Here is a 16734-nt window from a genome sequence, read left to right as displayed (position 1 = left end):
TAGGGGTGGCACCTGCAAAGAAAAGCCCCAAACTGGTGAGTACAGGTGTCTTATTCTCATTCTCCCCTTACTTTGTCTGCGTTTTTTGTTGTTACTCTTGTCCATGTTGTTTCAAAATCCTTTTGCTCATTATCTGTGTGATCGCTCTAGTGTTCAAAAGAGGTTTTACAATGTCGCTGTTCTGGCAGAAAGAGTCTGTTATGCACTTTGTTCAAACACTCTGGAGGTGGACGGTGAAGCCATGTGGTCAGGGAGTGGATGGGGGTGTTCACCCCTGGGAGGAGGGCTGATTTTTTTGGTCACATGGGCGTCCTGTAACAGCCCTCTAATGATTTACCAAAGTCAACAAAACCAGCAGGTTTCCAGCCTTGGAGCTTCAGGGACAGAATATAGTGATTTTTAATCTTTTGAGTTTGACCAGCCTGTTGATGATAGATGTAGGAATTGAGCTCTCAGTGAGTCTGTGGACAGCTGAAATAATAATCAGTGTTCTTCTGTTAAAATGGCAGCCTTGGGTTTCTCTACTTTGTTGAAATGGAGTCCATGCTTGTATGACTCCTCAATGCCAGACGAGCGTCTCTTCATTCTCAAATGGCCACTGTTTTATTTGGATGGATTTATTAACTACTTATTGAACTGTGGCTTCGTTTTTATTGCTGTATTTCTTCGTTCTGCTGTAATGCACGGATTCGTAGGTTGTGCTGGGAAGCGAAAGGATGCAGAGGTGTGTGCGTGGGTTTAAAAAGAACTTCAGATGACTTCAGTTGAAGAGGGAACATCAAAAATGTCATAACCGTAACCCGCCAGTGGCATTTTATAACTAAATGTGATGTATTACTTATGTTTACAATTAAATCATTTAATTATTTATGCAATAATAATAAAAACTGGAATGAAAATGCTTCTATTTTGAATTTTTATAATTGTATTTATTTGTTTTATTCATTATTAAAGAAAAAGATTACAAATTAAATTGTCAGCATAACAATTAGGGTGATAACTTCATTTTAATGACATCAGCATTCAATTTGTAAGTTTGAGAAAAAACTGATTTTATTTATTTGTTATATTAAGATTAACCATATATATATATATATATATATATATATATATATATATATATATATCATGAAACAAACTTACAAAATGTGATAACTGAAGATTAAATGAGTTGAGGTGCTCAGAGGGTGTTGGTTGAGAGGGTGAGGTTGAAATTTAGTTGAGTCAGAACATTAAAAAAGCAGTTGAATGTGTCGATGTAATTCATGGCTTGAATGAATCCTGAAGGAGAGGTAAGGAGAGTTGTGTGTCATTCTGTCCTTCAACTCATTCATCCACTTTCCTTTTTTGTTTCTTTTTTTCTTGCCTCCTTCACATTTATTCAGTGAATGCAGTGCATCTTAAAGATGCCCGAGAAGTTGTGGTGCTTTTTTCTTCTCTATTCATGTTTCTTTTATCCCCCGCCACAGCAACAGTTGGAGCGCAAGGACAGTCAGGGCAGCTCTCAGCACAGCGTGTCCAGTCAGCGCAGCATCCACACTGACTCTCCCCTCCACGCCTCCCAGGCCTTACTCAACGAGTCGGCCGCCCCACCACCCCCCTCTCAACCCCTGCCAAGCCTGCCCCAGGACCCTCCGGTAGACGGAACTCTCCAGAAGAAACCAGATCCCTTTAAAATCTGGGCCCAGTCCAGGAGCATGTATGAAAGTAGGCGTAAGTAATATGGGGTTCCGGTGGAGGGTGCATTGGCAGCGGGTCACTTGGTCTCTCCTTTATATTTAGTTGGTAATGGGATATCGTGTTTGGTTGGTTGGGAACAGGCTTCATTCCTTGTCTGATTATTCTGCTTTGCCATTTAGCTAAATATTACCATTTAGATCAACATCTGTTTGTTGGAGGAAAATATGACTTAACCTTGGTGTAAATACATAGATTATTCCATGGTTGGATTGGTTTAACATCAATTATGTTAAATATTATGCCAAGTGTGGTTTCAACAGTTGACACCAATTTTAAAGCAAGACACTATAGGCAACAATCCAATGTTCAGATTTCTGTTCTGGAAATTTGTGCAAATTAGTGCATGTTAAATTTAATATTGCATCAATTGCTCATTTAAACATAACATAAAAAAACTCGTTTTACACAAAAAGTGTGCAGTTCTTAATGTAGTCAATCAACTTGGGCAGTAAGGTGAAGTCAATTTTTGTCCTACTCAACTGGGGTGTCTTGCTTTAAGAGTGGATCTATACTTAAACAACACTGACATTTTCAACCAGGGTGCATGGCTGTAGTCTTTCAGTATTTAATTAGCTGTCCAAATCTAATATAAACCATTAGCCATCAATTAGAATCTGCTATGTCTGTTGTGATCAGAGAACTCAGGCCTGTCATCTGTACTTCCAAAACAATTCATTAGACTTTCTCATTCCTTCTTTCATTCACTTTAGTATAACCAACTCCATGAGAATTCAGTGTGAACGGCGAGGCACTTCTGACCAATTACACTCCTCCCTGCCATCAGTAGATTCACACAGTGCACTCTACAACACATCTTTTGACAAATGTGCATATAATTGCTAGTGGTGGAAGACAGTGAATCCTATACTACTTTCATGTGTTCCAGAGCAGAGGGGCTAATTAACAGGAATATGGATGTTAAAATGCTGTGGAAAGGAGCGCTCCAATGTTTGGGTTGGAAAATTTAGCTAACTTGGAGTGTCTTCATTGTTTCCGTTTTCCTTTTATTAGGGTCCCTCATTAGTAAGTCCTTAGAGGGAAGATGTTTGGACTTGGGATGAAATCCGCCTCTTAACTACTCCAGATATTTAACAGTTCCATTAACAGTTCTTTTAAGTACTTTCAGAAAAAAAAATTCAGTTCCATTGTCAAAAGATAATACAAAACCAGACTAACACTGGTTATGCTAAAGTTGAAACAATTCTTGCATAACGTTTACAAATTGTTTAATGATTCGTAAAGAACCGACTCTTTAGAATCATTAATTCGGGAATTGGACTATCCTTATTGTAATGTATGTTTTTGATTCACAAAAAAAGAAGAGAAAAAAAGACTCATTGCAGTAATTCATTTAGAAACTGGATTAGAGGACTAAATGTTTTAGATTCACTAAAAATACCTGAATAGTAAGAGTCATTTGATTGAGATTTCCAGTAGTTCTGGTGTATTTTTGTGATTCACTTTAAAGAACCAGCTTATGGTTGGTCAGTTGCATAATCATACTACACTGTTGCAGTCCTTGAATGGATTGAAAGGTAAATCATTACCATTTTTTTGACCAGCTTGAGAACATTCAGTCCAATAAGGGTGAGCAGTGAGCAGCTCCATTGAGAGGCTTTAGTGCAAATGAATGTAAGTTGAAGGTCTGTCTTTGTCATAATGCTCAATTTAAATAGTCTGCCACATTCGTCCTTGATGCTTAATGGAACTCGAACAGTATGGGAATAGGGTCCATGCAGCAGCCATTTTCTATGGCTCTGGAGCCATTCTGCTTCCTGTTTCTGTATCAGTATATTGCTGTACATCTGGTTAGACTAGAGACCTCTGTATGTGCCATCTGCTCCACACGTCCAGCTGCATTACAATAGATCTCCAGTAAAAACCTGTGTCAGAACTTTCTGCCCAGATCCAAGGTTTTCAGCTCTCTCTTACTTAAAAGGCGTAAATGTCCCCCGACAGAACATCATGTGATGCATTGGAGAGCTACAGGGTCAATAATGTAAAACCTGACAGATTGCTTCAAGTTTGCTCGTCCTGACTGATTTGACAAGGAAGTGCTGTGGTGGAGATGACACTCAAGCGGTAGTGTAAAGCTCAAGGGCACAGCTGCTTCAGAAGACCCCTGTATTCTGTCTTCCACTTCACTTGATCTGTAATCTAGATTTGTATGCACATGTGTCAGTGCTTATCATTTTCCCAGATGGGAATACCTGTTTATCATTTTGTGCTATGTGAATTCATTCAAACAGAGGATTCATCATATCTCACCTTCATTGGTGTGAACCAATTAGAAAAAAAAAAATCTAGATGTGAGATGCAGTCATTAAAGCGACATTGTTTGCTTTTCTGCCTCCTTGAACCAGCAGCCATTCTCAAAAGAGGGAGATTTAAGTTCTAAATCAAAGCTTGTGCGTCATTCCGCAGCTCGATTGATCATGGGCTCAAGCTATTTTTTCTCCTTTTCAGTACCTGATTATCAGGAGCAGGATATTTTCCTGTGGAGAAAAGATACCGGCTTTGGATTCAGGATTCTCGGAGGCAACGAACCTGGCGAGCCGGTGAGTGCAAAGCAATGAGTGCAGGCTTCATTTGTTCAATTCTGGAAGTATATTATGCTCATTAGTTTGTTCTTTTTTTTATTTAAATGTTTTTATTGTAAATAGTAATTTATTCATTTAATCAGTATCTTGGGGTAGTTGTAATTTAGACATAAAACTATTTTAACTATTTTAAATACATTTTCTAAATATTTTATAATTATTACACATGCAGCAGTCATTGTGACCAGTTACAGGACTTAAAATATATGCTGGCATATATTACATTGTCATATTTCATACATTCAAACACAATCAAACCCAGCATATTGATATTAATTAAAAAATAAAATAATGTAGTATTATTTATGTTCTAATAAATAAAGAATTTGTTCATGCTTTGAATTAGCCTTTATGTTCATAAAAAAACAATAATTATTTTCTTTTACATTTTACCTTTTAATATTTATTTTAGCTTCTATTTTTTATGTCGGTTTTAGTCATGTTAGTCCTTGAACTTATTTTAGTTGTCAAGATAACAATTCAAAATTTTTTTAAGTTTTCAAGTTTAAAAAAAATAAATTCATCTGATATTTAGATTTTATTTTATGACAGCTTTTTTTCAGTTAAAGAAAACAGTTTTAATAGTTTTGGTTTTATTTATGGATAACAACACCGGTGAAAACATGAATATGCTTGTCAAGTAAATATTTGATATTTATTTTAATTAGTTATAACGCCAGACAGAAATACACTTGCGCTGTTTGACAGTTCTAAAGGCGCCCGACAAATATAGACCCTTTGAAGATTTTCCAAATGTAATAGTTCAAGCTTGGCTGAGTTCTCAGATTCAGTCTTCACAGCTTGTGCATGATACACATTTCTATGTGAAATGTGCACAGTGCATTTACAAAAACAGTGAAAGCATCTGCCCTGTGTGTGTAGGTTGACAAAAGCTTTGATCTGTGCAGTACAGCCTCGATCAGTCAGAAAATATCTCTCAGACCACCAGTTCTTCCCTTTAATGAGGCCATGTTATATCTTTGAACTGATGAGCTGGTGTCTCGGACTCTATTCCTTAAAGAAAAAAAATACAGAGCTGCCTGCAATGCTTCTCGCTTTTGCTGGTAAAGGGGTATAACATATTCCAGAGAGGTTTTCTGTTATGAGAGCATTACACAACCATTAGTCTTAAAATGAATGTGTTTCAGTGAACGAAACAAAGTTGACGAGTTTAAGAAAGTGATGAAGGTCAGTTTGGCCAAGACAAATTTGTTAGTTGCGAGGATTTTTTTCTTGCTAACTGTATGTGTCTCTCTTGGTTTTATAGATTTATATTGGCCACATCGTGAAATTCGGAGCAGCTGATGAAGACGGGCGTCTGCGATCAGGAGATGAGCTCATTTGTGTGGATGGAACGGCTGTTGTGGGAAAATCCCATCAGCTAGTCGTTCAACTCATGCAACAAGCCGCAAAACAGGGTCACGTCAATCTGACCGTGAGGCGCAAGACTGGATATGGATGTAAGGAGGCTCTAAAATATTATTATTGATGAGAGAAGTTACAGGCCATGAATATGTATTACTAGTCATGAAACTGTATTTTATGTTTTTATTGAAATATGTGTTTTGTCCCCATTTCAACATAATTATTTTATTATGTTATTTTAGCTGTTTTTCTTTGAATTATTCTGGCAACCAGGTCATTGTGTCACCTGTGGCAGTCACAAAAACATGAAGCCACACTGAGATTTTGTTGCTCATATTTCACTGACTTACTATTTATTCATTCATTTATTTATTTTTATACACTACCGTTGAAAACTTTGGCTGAATGTTTTTAAAAGAAGTCTCTTGTGGTCACTAATGCTTCATTTATTCGACCGAAATACAGTAAAAAACTATAAAATTGTAAAATATCATTTTCGATTTGAAAATGTAATGTATTACTTTAATGTCAAAGCTGAATTTTCAGTAGCCATTACTCCAGTCTTCAGTCTTAAATTTGGATCCTTGAATTGTTCCGACCAGAAAAGCTCATCAGTACTTGAAGTATTACAAACTTCAGCATGTCTTTTGTATCAGTGTCATAATTCATATCAGTAGGTAGAGTTAATTCCAGAGGAAGTGTTAATTGCAGCTTAAATGTGCACTTATTGCACTCTACAACCCGAGCGTTATGACCAGCTTGACTCCTGGAATTGTAAATTATGCAGGATTTTGCGGTCTGATTATCCATTCCTATCAGACAGACTTTATTTAAATGAGAGTTCATGGCAAATGATAATGAGGGGAGGCCTGCTGACTCTGGCTAATTAATCTGCGCGGGGCTCGGAGTCCCATATGTCAGGTCTCAGAGTATAAGTTACCCTTTTCACTCATCTAAGATCACCTACCTGAATACAAGTCCCAATCTAACCATTATAAGAGAGCAGGACAAGAGATAGGACACACACTTCTTGGGAAATAGCGATTACTAAATTTTTTATATGCTGTGACCAGCTGGTTTATATATTTACATGATCTGTTCAAGAAATTTAGAAGCACGTTTGGTTTGTAGATCATACACATGATCGAGTCTAAGCCTTTGCCTCTCAAGCTTATTGACAAAGAGCTAGTTTCTCCTTGAGCTGTAGAACATGAATCTCTCAGAGTGACCTTCCTAACACTCTTCCTCTTCAGTGGCAAAGGTGGATGGTGAGATGCCTCCTTCCCCAGCCTCCTCTCACCACAGCAGCACACATGCCCCGTCTTTGACCGAGGAGAAGCGAACACCGCAGGGCAGCCAGAACTCCCTCAACACGGTCAGCTCCGGGTCAGGCTCCACCAGCGGCATCGGCAGCGGTGGCGGGGGCGGCAGCAACAACACGGTGGTCCCCAATGCCATTCAGCCCTACGATGTGGAGATCCAACGCGGAGAGAACGAGGGATTCGGATTTGTCATCGTGTCATCAGTGTCGAGGCCTGAAGCGGGCACCACTTTCGGTAAGATTGCACGGATAGTTTCGTGAATGAATGGATTGGATTTTTATTAAATAATTAATTGATGTAATGTTATTTAATTAATTACATTTAACGTTGTTATTTTTTTGGTGAGATTTATATTAAATAAACAGAATGGACCCTTTTCACATTTACGTGAGTTCTCAGATGTCATAGAACTTATATAATGGTAAACGGAATCTACAAAATATATAATTTTCCAAAGGAGGTCAAAATATTAAGACATTGATTAAATTGATCAGAAGAAAGTTAAGTGTTTCAGCCGTTGTATGAGAAACATTCATGCAGCATTATTAACCAGTTTTTTTTTCTATAATTTATTACCAAGCTAATATAAAATATAGTGTAAATGAATATTACTTAAAAAAATAAAAAAATAAATATAAAAATCTTTGCTAGATTTACAATTCAATAACTATAGAAACGCATAATCATAATCTATGAAAAGGGTCCATTCTGCAGGTTTTTTTTTTTTTTTTTTTTTTTTTTTTAAAATCAGCACATAAAATTGTGAGTCTGCAGATTTCATCTATCAATTTAGTAAGAAAGTGTTTCTGTAGCTCAGTTGGTGGAATATGGCACTAGCATCACCAGCGTTTTGAGTTCGATCCCAGAAAACGCTTAAAATTCCAAAACGTGTGACTTGAAAGCACTGTAAATCACTTGATAAAACTGTCTGTCAGATGCATAAATGAGAAAAAGGAAAGTAATCCATATTTGCATATTCACTTCTTTTGTATTATAAAAAGAGAATATGACTGAGAGATTCACATTTTTATGGGAGCTCTTTGCCTCTGAATGGCACTTTGGTTGTGGATTTCAGTTTTCGGTGGGTGTGGGTTCTTCATATTCTACTTATCCCAATCTGCATGTCCTGTGTTTTTCTTATTGCAAAAGACAGTGTGTTTGCAATGTCTGCTTGAAGCAGGGGTCGATGTCCACCCTCTGTGTGGGGCTCTATTTCTGCTCTACTTCCCAAAGCCAGACAAGTCTCCATCACACAAGATGGCTGTCGAGTTAGTGAAACAGCATTTAGGTTATCCAAATCCCACCATTTAATTTTAGCAGTTGCCAGAAGCACTTTCTATCAGTATTTTTAAACAATTGTAATTGATAGAGAGATCAAGTTAGAAAAAAAGCAAATCAAGTATGACATCCCATGTTTACAGACTCAGATCTTTCTTCACCGTGTTCATCAGAACGCTCCCGCTCTTTAAACTCACAATAGTGCCACTGGCAGCCTTCACATAAGCGTATACTGGATCCAGCAGGCTCGGTGATTGCTCCACGTGGGAGTTTTGTTCAGAGCTTTATGACAGAGGAGAGGAATGACAGATCCATTTTTTGAGAGGAATAAAAGCGAGGAAGCAGTGCTTGGCACTCGTTTACTACAGTGATGAAACGCATGAGTTCCTGTTCCAGAGTCACTGTGAACGAGGACCTCGGAGCATAAACAGAGTTCAGTCATTAGTATTACAATCAAACAACAAATCATCTTCATAGCAGTCTAACAAGCCTGACAGATTGACTGAATATTTTATAGTTGTTGCTACTAAAATGCCATCACAGCATTTAGATTGATCAAAAATGGCTATGACAACTGAAAATCGGTTGGCTGAAAGGACAGATATATATAAGAAAACAAGACTTTTAAAAGGGATGCCGTGCCCTGATTCATCACATGAGAAGAAGGCGTGGTTAAATGACAGAAATTAGCAAAAATAGCTAACAGCACCTTTAGTGCCACGATAAGTTAACCAGAAGCACAAACTTGAATAATCTTAATATTATCTACTAAACTAGGCAGTCAGACTGGAAAACAGTTTATGTGTTTGCAAACGTAGGGATTCTGGATTCTGAAGGGAGGGAGTGTGGTAGAATTCAGCTAAAAGGCTAACAGCATCTTTAGCATAATGCTAAAGGGAATCAGAAGGTGCAAACTTGAATAATCTTAATGATACTTAGTCATTTTTTATAATTCATTGAATAGGCACTGTTACAGCACAGTGCAGTTCTCTAAGGGAAGAGTTTACACCTTTTTCCCATAATGAATAATTCAAAAGCGATGGTGATTATTCACAGGATCTGAAGAGTGCTACAGAAATTATGCTCAGGCTGATCTACTGTAGCATGCGAATGCTTTTTAATAGTGCCAAATTCAGCAGATTCCCTATGTCCGTTCTTGCTGTTACCAAACCTTTGCTGTCCATGCTGTAACTAGGCAGTCTTTGAAAATGTTAGCACTTTGGCTTGGTGTATTAACCCCTACACATTCTCTCTTTCCTTTTTCTCTCTTTCTGTTTCCTTTTCTCCATCCCCACCAAAAAAAAAAAAAAACAACATAACACTTTTAATTAAAACTCATACATGCTCAATCAATGTTGGCCAAAAGCTGGAAACGCATGTGTGGCAATGCCTCATAAAATAGGTCGCATCATCGAGGGAAGCCCAGCCGACCGCTGTGGGAAACTTAAAGTCGGAGACCGGATCCTGGCTGTAAACAGCTGCTCCATCACCAATAAGTCCCACTCGGATATCGTCAACCTGATCAAAGAGGCTGGAAACACGGTGACGCTGCGGATCATTCCAGGAGACGGTCAGTTCCTCTCTCTCATTCTCTTTCCCTTCGCTCAAGCTGCATAGCTGAGGTGAGAACATATTGATGCACGTGGGTGTGTGTAATATGTGCAATAGCACGATTTCTTAGCATACTGCTCTCATGTGCCTCACAGTAATAATGAAGATGATACATTCAGCCTTATTAGAAGAAGAATAATGAACAGGAACCTGTGAGGGGACCAACACAATAAATATTCAACACACTCTGATAACCTTAGAGGCAGAACGCCTTCATATTGTGCTGTTGTAATAATGACAGATGGCACACCGATAAAGTTGATCAGGGAACAAAGACATGGTTGTGCAGATGCGTCATGGACATTTAAATGTTTCCCCAGAGATATAAGTGGCAAGTGTTTTCTTAAATGAAAGTTTTAAGATAAACTACATCTTTGATGATTAAGTCAGAACTAACTGAACGCTAGTTATTGTTATTTATTTGTCCAAAAACCTGTTTATGCATATATATATATATATATAGAAATATAGATATATATCCTTAGAAAGTAAAATTTAGTTATTTATAGATTTACTTTTCTGTTTCTATATATATATATATATGTATATATATTGCTGTTCTGAAAATCATTTATCCCTTTTCATAAAAAATGAAAAAATAAAAACCTCACCCTTATCAATTAGTTTTACTTAGCACTTTATTTTCTTAGTTTGAGTCTCATTTTACCTGCCAAGCGAGGCAGAACTGACGCTTAAACACCACTGAAAAACAAGTGTTGGCCTGTGGTATTACAGCACATGGTATATATGCGTGCTTGCATGTGCCAGTGTGTCTGTGCACTATATTGAGTGTTTTCCTCAGAGGGAAGGCGGCATGCAATAATGAGAAAGTTGTTTCCAGTGAAGTCTTGGCTCTACTCTAATACGTGATGCCAAATGCACTGGGGTCTGTCTGCGAGTTCTTCATACTCTTTAATCTGAAAGAAGGAGAGTGCTGGCATACCATGGGAATTTTCTAAACTGACAGACTGTGGGTGTGTATGTCTGGTTGTGTTTACAGGAAGCTGAAGACTTTTTTTTTTTTTTACTTTATTGCAGTTACTAAACTGTAATCTTTTGGTTTCTTTCTGGTTTCTGTGCTTAATTTCTGCATAATTTATAGTTAAAAATGTCTTGTGCTTTCTGAGTGGAGAAAAGAGAAATAAAAAAGAGAAAACCATGAGATGAGGAAAAAGAGAGAACGGCAAGTCTGTTCTCAACAGAGTGATGGGGAAGGGCTATTTTAAGACGGTGGGATTCACGGGCTGTGCACTCATCAAAGTTCCCTCTCTATCCCACAGTGACTGCTCAGTGGGGCGGAATTAAAGCAGCTTTGAGCGCAAGCAGCAGCAGTCCGCATTTCATTGGTGACAGCTGACTTAAGAGTTAGGCTGATGCAGTCAAAGCAAATGATCCCAGATCAGTTAAACTAATAGTTCACACAAAGATGGGCAAAAGGAGATGTTTTAAAGGATGTTCAAGCTGCTTGGAAGTCATTCTAATATGCTTATTTGGTGCTCAAGATGTAGTGCTCATGTTTAATACAAATATATATATATATATATATATATATATATATATATATATATATATATTATGTTACAAAATATCATTTTTTTTAAACTAAATGCTATTCCATTCACCAAAAGAAAAAAAATGTATAATGGATTTCACAAAACTGAAGTCTGGAGTAATGACTTTGCCATCAAAGGTAAAGGTTACATTTTAAAATAAACATTTAGATGGGAAACATTTTACTTTTAATTGTTATAATATTTCAAGAATATAAAAATCTTACTGTGTTTTTGATCAAACGAATGCAGGCTTGGTGAGCATTAGAGACTTATATCAAAAACATAAAACTTTTTTCTTTTAGTTATTCCAAACTTGTTCAAGAATTGAATCATTACTGACAATAAATATGATATTCTTTTTCAAGTCTCAAATTGAATTTAAACTCTAACTAATCACAGTGCAGCATTAACGTCCCTCTAGAATTTCTTTATGTTCCATCGAAAACCCACAGAGATGTGAGGGGAAATAAATGGTAGAGAATATGCATCTGTGGATGAATTATCCCTTCAACACAAGCTGTTGTAAGTGTTAATGTGAGGTTAGATTGTGATATGTGATTACAGACAGAAGGGGAAATTGGGTGTTCAGCTTTGCGTGGTTTTTTGGGCTAGGATTAGGATATAATGTAATCTGTGAGACGAAAGCTACAGCCAGAATGATGAATGTGCCGTTGTTCCTGCTGCCCAGCTTACACAGTGCACTACTGCTGATGTTTTGATGTATGGAAAATGGGCCTCTGATGCTTGGTCCACAGGGTACACTTACACACAATAATGTGGAGAATTATGTCTTTCTTAACATTTTGTGTTGTTCCTCCCGCAGAGTCCTCCAATGCATCACTGCTGACCAACGCTGAGAAGATTGCAACCATAACTACCGCACACACACCTCAACAGCAAACCGCACCTGAGCCAAGGTACACACACACACCTGAACTCAACAACACTCGCACATTACAGCCACACTGAGTTGGATTAAAAGAGGAGTTGCAAGTTATTTAATGTCATGTTTTCATTGGTTGCTCATTATTTACTTATGAAAGAAAATCACACCAGACCATTCCATTAAAAATGTAAAGTGGCTCCAAAATGTATTTGGACATTTAAGTCCAAAAAATTCAAACCAGGTTGTTTCTCTATTGAGCTTTTTACTGTTTCAAAATGCTTTGTTGATAATTGTTGAAAATAAACTCATATCTTTATTCAGCAGACATTTAGAATCTTGCAAAATATTTGTATTTAAAAGTAAATGTTGTTCTTTATAACTTTCTGTACATCAGAGAATCCTGGAAAACTGCAGAATGTTTTCCACAAAAATGTTAGCAGCACAACATTGATAATAAGAAGAAATGTATCTTGAGCATCTTAGAATGATTACGAATGAGACCGAAGGCTGCTGGAAAATGCAGCTTTGCCACAATAGGAATACATTATATATGAAAATGTATATATTAAACATTGAATATTTTAGTGTTTTTTTCATAATTTGTGTTATTAACATTTCACATTATTACTGTTGTTATTGTGTTTTAAAACAAACAAAAAACAAATGCAGCCTTTGTGAGCACAAAATGCTTCTTTATGCATTGACATTTAGACAGTTTTAAATCTTTTGTGGGGGCTCAGTGCTCATGATTTTACAAAAGTTTTCTTTCTGTTTTTTTTTTCCCCAAGAAACAACACCAAACCAAAACAGGAGTCTTTTGAATTCAAAGCCCCACAAGCACCACCTCCTCCAGCTCCAACACAGCCTTCAAATCAGGTACATCGCTCCCCCCGTTCCTCACACTGCCTTCTCTTTTAGATGTCTGCTCCTCTGAGAGGGGGCATGCCAGTAGTTAGACAAACTGTCAAAAACAAAACAAGGAAAAATGTTTGAAACACCAAAGCGAATTTGTGACACACGCATTATGACTCATTTTACACTTGAGGTTCCTCGATTCTAAAGTGGAATTTTGAACGTTTAATGTGTTTGTCCCTACCTTAAATACCATCAGAGTCAGATCAATTATTTAAGCTATTCCTCTGATGCTTCTGCTGTCAAGTGTTTGTGACTTTCCTGCAGGTGGCTTTCATTTCCTCTGCTGAAATGAAAAAAATACACTGTTATAGATTCATCACTGACCTTGGTCTGTATTTGTTTGTGTTTTAGGATGCGGAGTTTTACTCTGTCGATCTGGAGAGGGACAATAAAGGCTTTGGTTTCAGCCTTAGAGGGGGTCGTGAGTACAACATGGACCTGTATGTGCTGAGACTAGCAGAGGACGGAGCAGCCGTGCGAAACGGAAAGATGAGGGTATGTGCAGCTATGAATCAGCACACACCTGTTAGGATTTAATCATACTTAAGAATCTGAAACTGAGCGATCTGGACTCATTCATTATTTCACCTAAATGGACTGCCCAAGGATTAGTTATGATAAGTAGCTATTATTTATATGAATGGTCATATACCGTCATGCCCAAAAATATGGACACCCTTGGTAAATATGATCAAAGAAGGCTGTGAAAATGTATCTGTATTGTTAATCCTTTTGATCTTTTGATTATGAAAAAAAAGTGTATTAGAGAAAAATATTTATTTCATAATGATATATCCCCCCATTTTAAATTCTTATTATCCAATGAAAGGTTAGATTTTTGTGAATTTTTTTAATAAGTGATCAAAAGGATTAACAATGCATTTCTTTTCATAATTTTCACGGCCTTCTTTGATCACATTTACCAAGGGTGTCCATATTTTTGGGCATGACTGTATATATATATATATATATATATATATATATACTGTATATATATATACTGTATATATATATATATTTTATATTAATTTAAATATTAAATTAAATGATTATATTTAATTAAATTGTATAATATTTATTCAATTTAAATATATTTTAATATGATATTGTTTTAAATGACAGATTTTTTTTATAAATGCAGCATATATTATTATATTATATTATATCATATCATATATTATTATATTATATTATATTATATTATATTATATTATATTATATTATATTATATTATATTATATTATATTATATTATATTATATTATCCTGAGTGATCTGCATATTACATTTATTATATCACCTAAATGGATGCTCCAAAATGAGTTGTTATTAATTAAAGTGCTTTATTTATTAATTCATTAATTAAAAAAATTATAATTTGCTCTCCTAACTATGCATGATTAAACAGTTAGTATTTGCATTTACCACTGTTTCTGCTGTCCTCCGTCAGAACAACCCACAGCAAATTCTATAATTAGCATATCGCCATAGTTATCTTAAAAGTGTTCTTAAACTGTAGATTTATTTGTTAAATAAGATTAGACAAATTAGCTGTCAGGATCAGTGCTAACAAATGAAATGTTAGCTCTGCAAGTTAGATGAGAGGACAGTAGTGCCAGGACTCTGTGAAGCGCAGCGAGTTGTCAGCCAAAGACCCATTTTTGTGGAAATGGGTATTCCCTTGACGATAAGTTCTGACAGCTAACCAGAGGCAGATAGGGAAATAGAACAAAGGAAATTCTACCTTCTTCTCCATCTTTAGCTTTCTCTGTGGATGACGGTATTTACTGGATCTCACTGCCAAATATAGATCCCACTGCTTTATTTTTATGCTCTCCATGCCCTCTCTCTTTCTTTATGCCTCTAGGTTGGAGATGAGATCCTGGAGATCAATGGGGAGAGCACCAAGGGCATGAAGCACGCCCGTGCCATTGAACTGATCAAAAACGGTGGCCGAAAAGTCCACCTGCTCCTAAAGAGGGGGGACGGCTCTGTGCCAGAATATGGTGGGTCAATCTACGAGAACATCCCCTTCTCCCCTGTCTTCACCCCTTGAGGAGTTCCCCCACGGGGTCGGCATCACCACCACCTCTTCTTTTCTGCACACTGGCCCTCTCCTCTGACTTCCTCCTGGGTGATGGGCCTTCCACTTGCTGCTGTTGCCCCCTTTGCCTCTGTGCACTGGGCTAGCCTAGGGACTATGGGACACGTGGCTTTTGGGTGGTGGTTGTGGCACAAGCTTTACATAATAATTCACAAGAATAAAAAAACGCAAAAAGCGAGGAAGCAGAAATATTAACGTTTCTAAAACTGGATATACGTTTATTGTTTTTCAGAGGAACAAAAAGAAAATATGACAAACTCTGTCATGCCCTCCACTGAGGTGGCATGACCATGTCAGTGAGTTGTAACATATTTATGATATTTATTGAAGGTGAATGTAAGCTACTGAGACTTCATGACTACAACACGTTCTGGTATCATTAGCTATTTCGGTAAACACTCTCAATACTTGTATTTCGTATATTCACGGATCTTTTTGCATGTTGTACATGTCAGCTGCTTCGTTGCAAACTTTGCAGATGGTTCTTAAACTCCACATTCCATTATCCTGTTTGTTTTTTGTTTTTTTTGTATTCAACGGATTGTTATCGGACGCTACATCCTTTCATTTACAGACAGAAAGCAACTCATTGAGCATAATGTCAGTGCCGCATGATGTCAGTGAATATGTAAATGTGTGTTTTTTTCTTGTCAATTTCCATAATATTTATGGAAAATTCATGTACTAATTTGCCAGTTATTTTTGATGCTTTTGGTCTTGACCGTTTGAAGACGCTCATTCATGTATTTTGTCAAGTTCAGAATGTGACATAATGTGTCCTTTCCTGCACCAACATGACATCTCTGTGAGGTTTTATATTTTTATACCATTTTGTACTTGTTTTTCTCATTTTTCTCTTCCACGTCTCACCACTTTTGTTTTTTCTTTCTGTTTGCAATGTAAACTGCTTCATATGGTGTGTGTGTTTGTGCACATAAGCTTGTTGCAGCATCCACATCTCACTGTCTTTGGATTGATTTGCTGCTGGGTGAGGATGTGCACGTGTGTGTGTGTGTGTGTCTGTGTGTGTGTGTGCACATGCATTTGGTTCCAGCTCTCTCTGTTAGTGTTGATTTTTCACTCAAGGGTGGAGGCATTTTATGGACAATCTCTATCTTTGACTAATTGATCAAATAAACACGGTTTCCATTGCAAAAGGGCATATCTCTCTCACAACTGTTGTTTAAGGGATTTAAATACTCTGCTTCTCTCTCTTCTTTTTTTATCTATCCTTTTCTGTTGTTCTGGGCTCTTCCTTCCACCCCTAGCGATGGTTGCTCCCCAAGTCGCTGCTTGTATGAGATCTGAAAAGACAGGAGAGCCTGCTTTCTACCAAAATCAGACCACGGTTTGTAGATCCT

At 37.1% G+C, this 16734-nt stretch overlaps 1 protein-coding gene across 7 annotated transcripts in view; it reads left to right on the top strand.

Annotated features, from left to right (window-relative positions):
- The window catches only part of LOC113055263 (membrane-associated guanylate kinase, WW and PDZ domain-containing protein 1-like), a 121211-nt gene that overhangs the window by 101671 nt on the left and 2806 nt on the right, over positions 1–16734 (top strand). For 4 of the 7 annotated variants that reach the window (XM_026221423.1, XM_026221424.1, XM_026221421.1 and 1 more), the window contains 10 exons: positions 4–35; positions 1470–1713; positions 4207–4298; positions 5608–5800; positions 6959–7261; positions 9672–9875; positions 12293–12386; positions 13144–13231; positions 13622–13765; positions 15137–15275. In XM_026221423.1, the coding sequence (XP_026077208.1) occupies positions 4–35; positions 1470–1713; positions 4207–4298; positions 5608–5800; positions 6959–7261; positions 9672–9875; positions 12293–12386; positions 13144–13231; positions 13622–13765; positions 15137–15275 (1533 nt within the window). Of the gene's footprint in view, positions 1–3; positions 36–1469; positions 1714–4206; positions 4299–5607; positions 5801–6958; positions 7262–9671; positions 9876–12292; positions 12387–13143; positions 13232–13621; positions 13766–15136; positions 15276–16641; positions 16722–16734 lie in introns of all 7 variants that reach the window. The other 3 variants (XM_026221426.1, XM_026221420.1, XM_026221422.1) reach the window with 3 other exon arrangements.

Source organism: Carassius auratus, chromosome 36, assembly GCF_003368295.1.
Source record: "Carassius auratus strain Wakin chromosome 36, ASM336829v1, whole genome shotgun sequence".
NCBI classification, from domain to species: domain Eukaryota; kingdom Metazoa; phylum Chordata; class Actinopteri; order Cypriniformes; family Cyprinidae; genus Carassius; species Carassius auratus.
The sequence above is the reverse complement of the archived record's forward strand: the minus strand, read 5'-3'. Positions and strand labels throughout refer to the sequence as shown.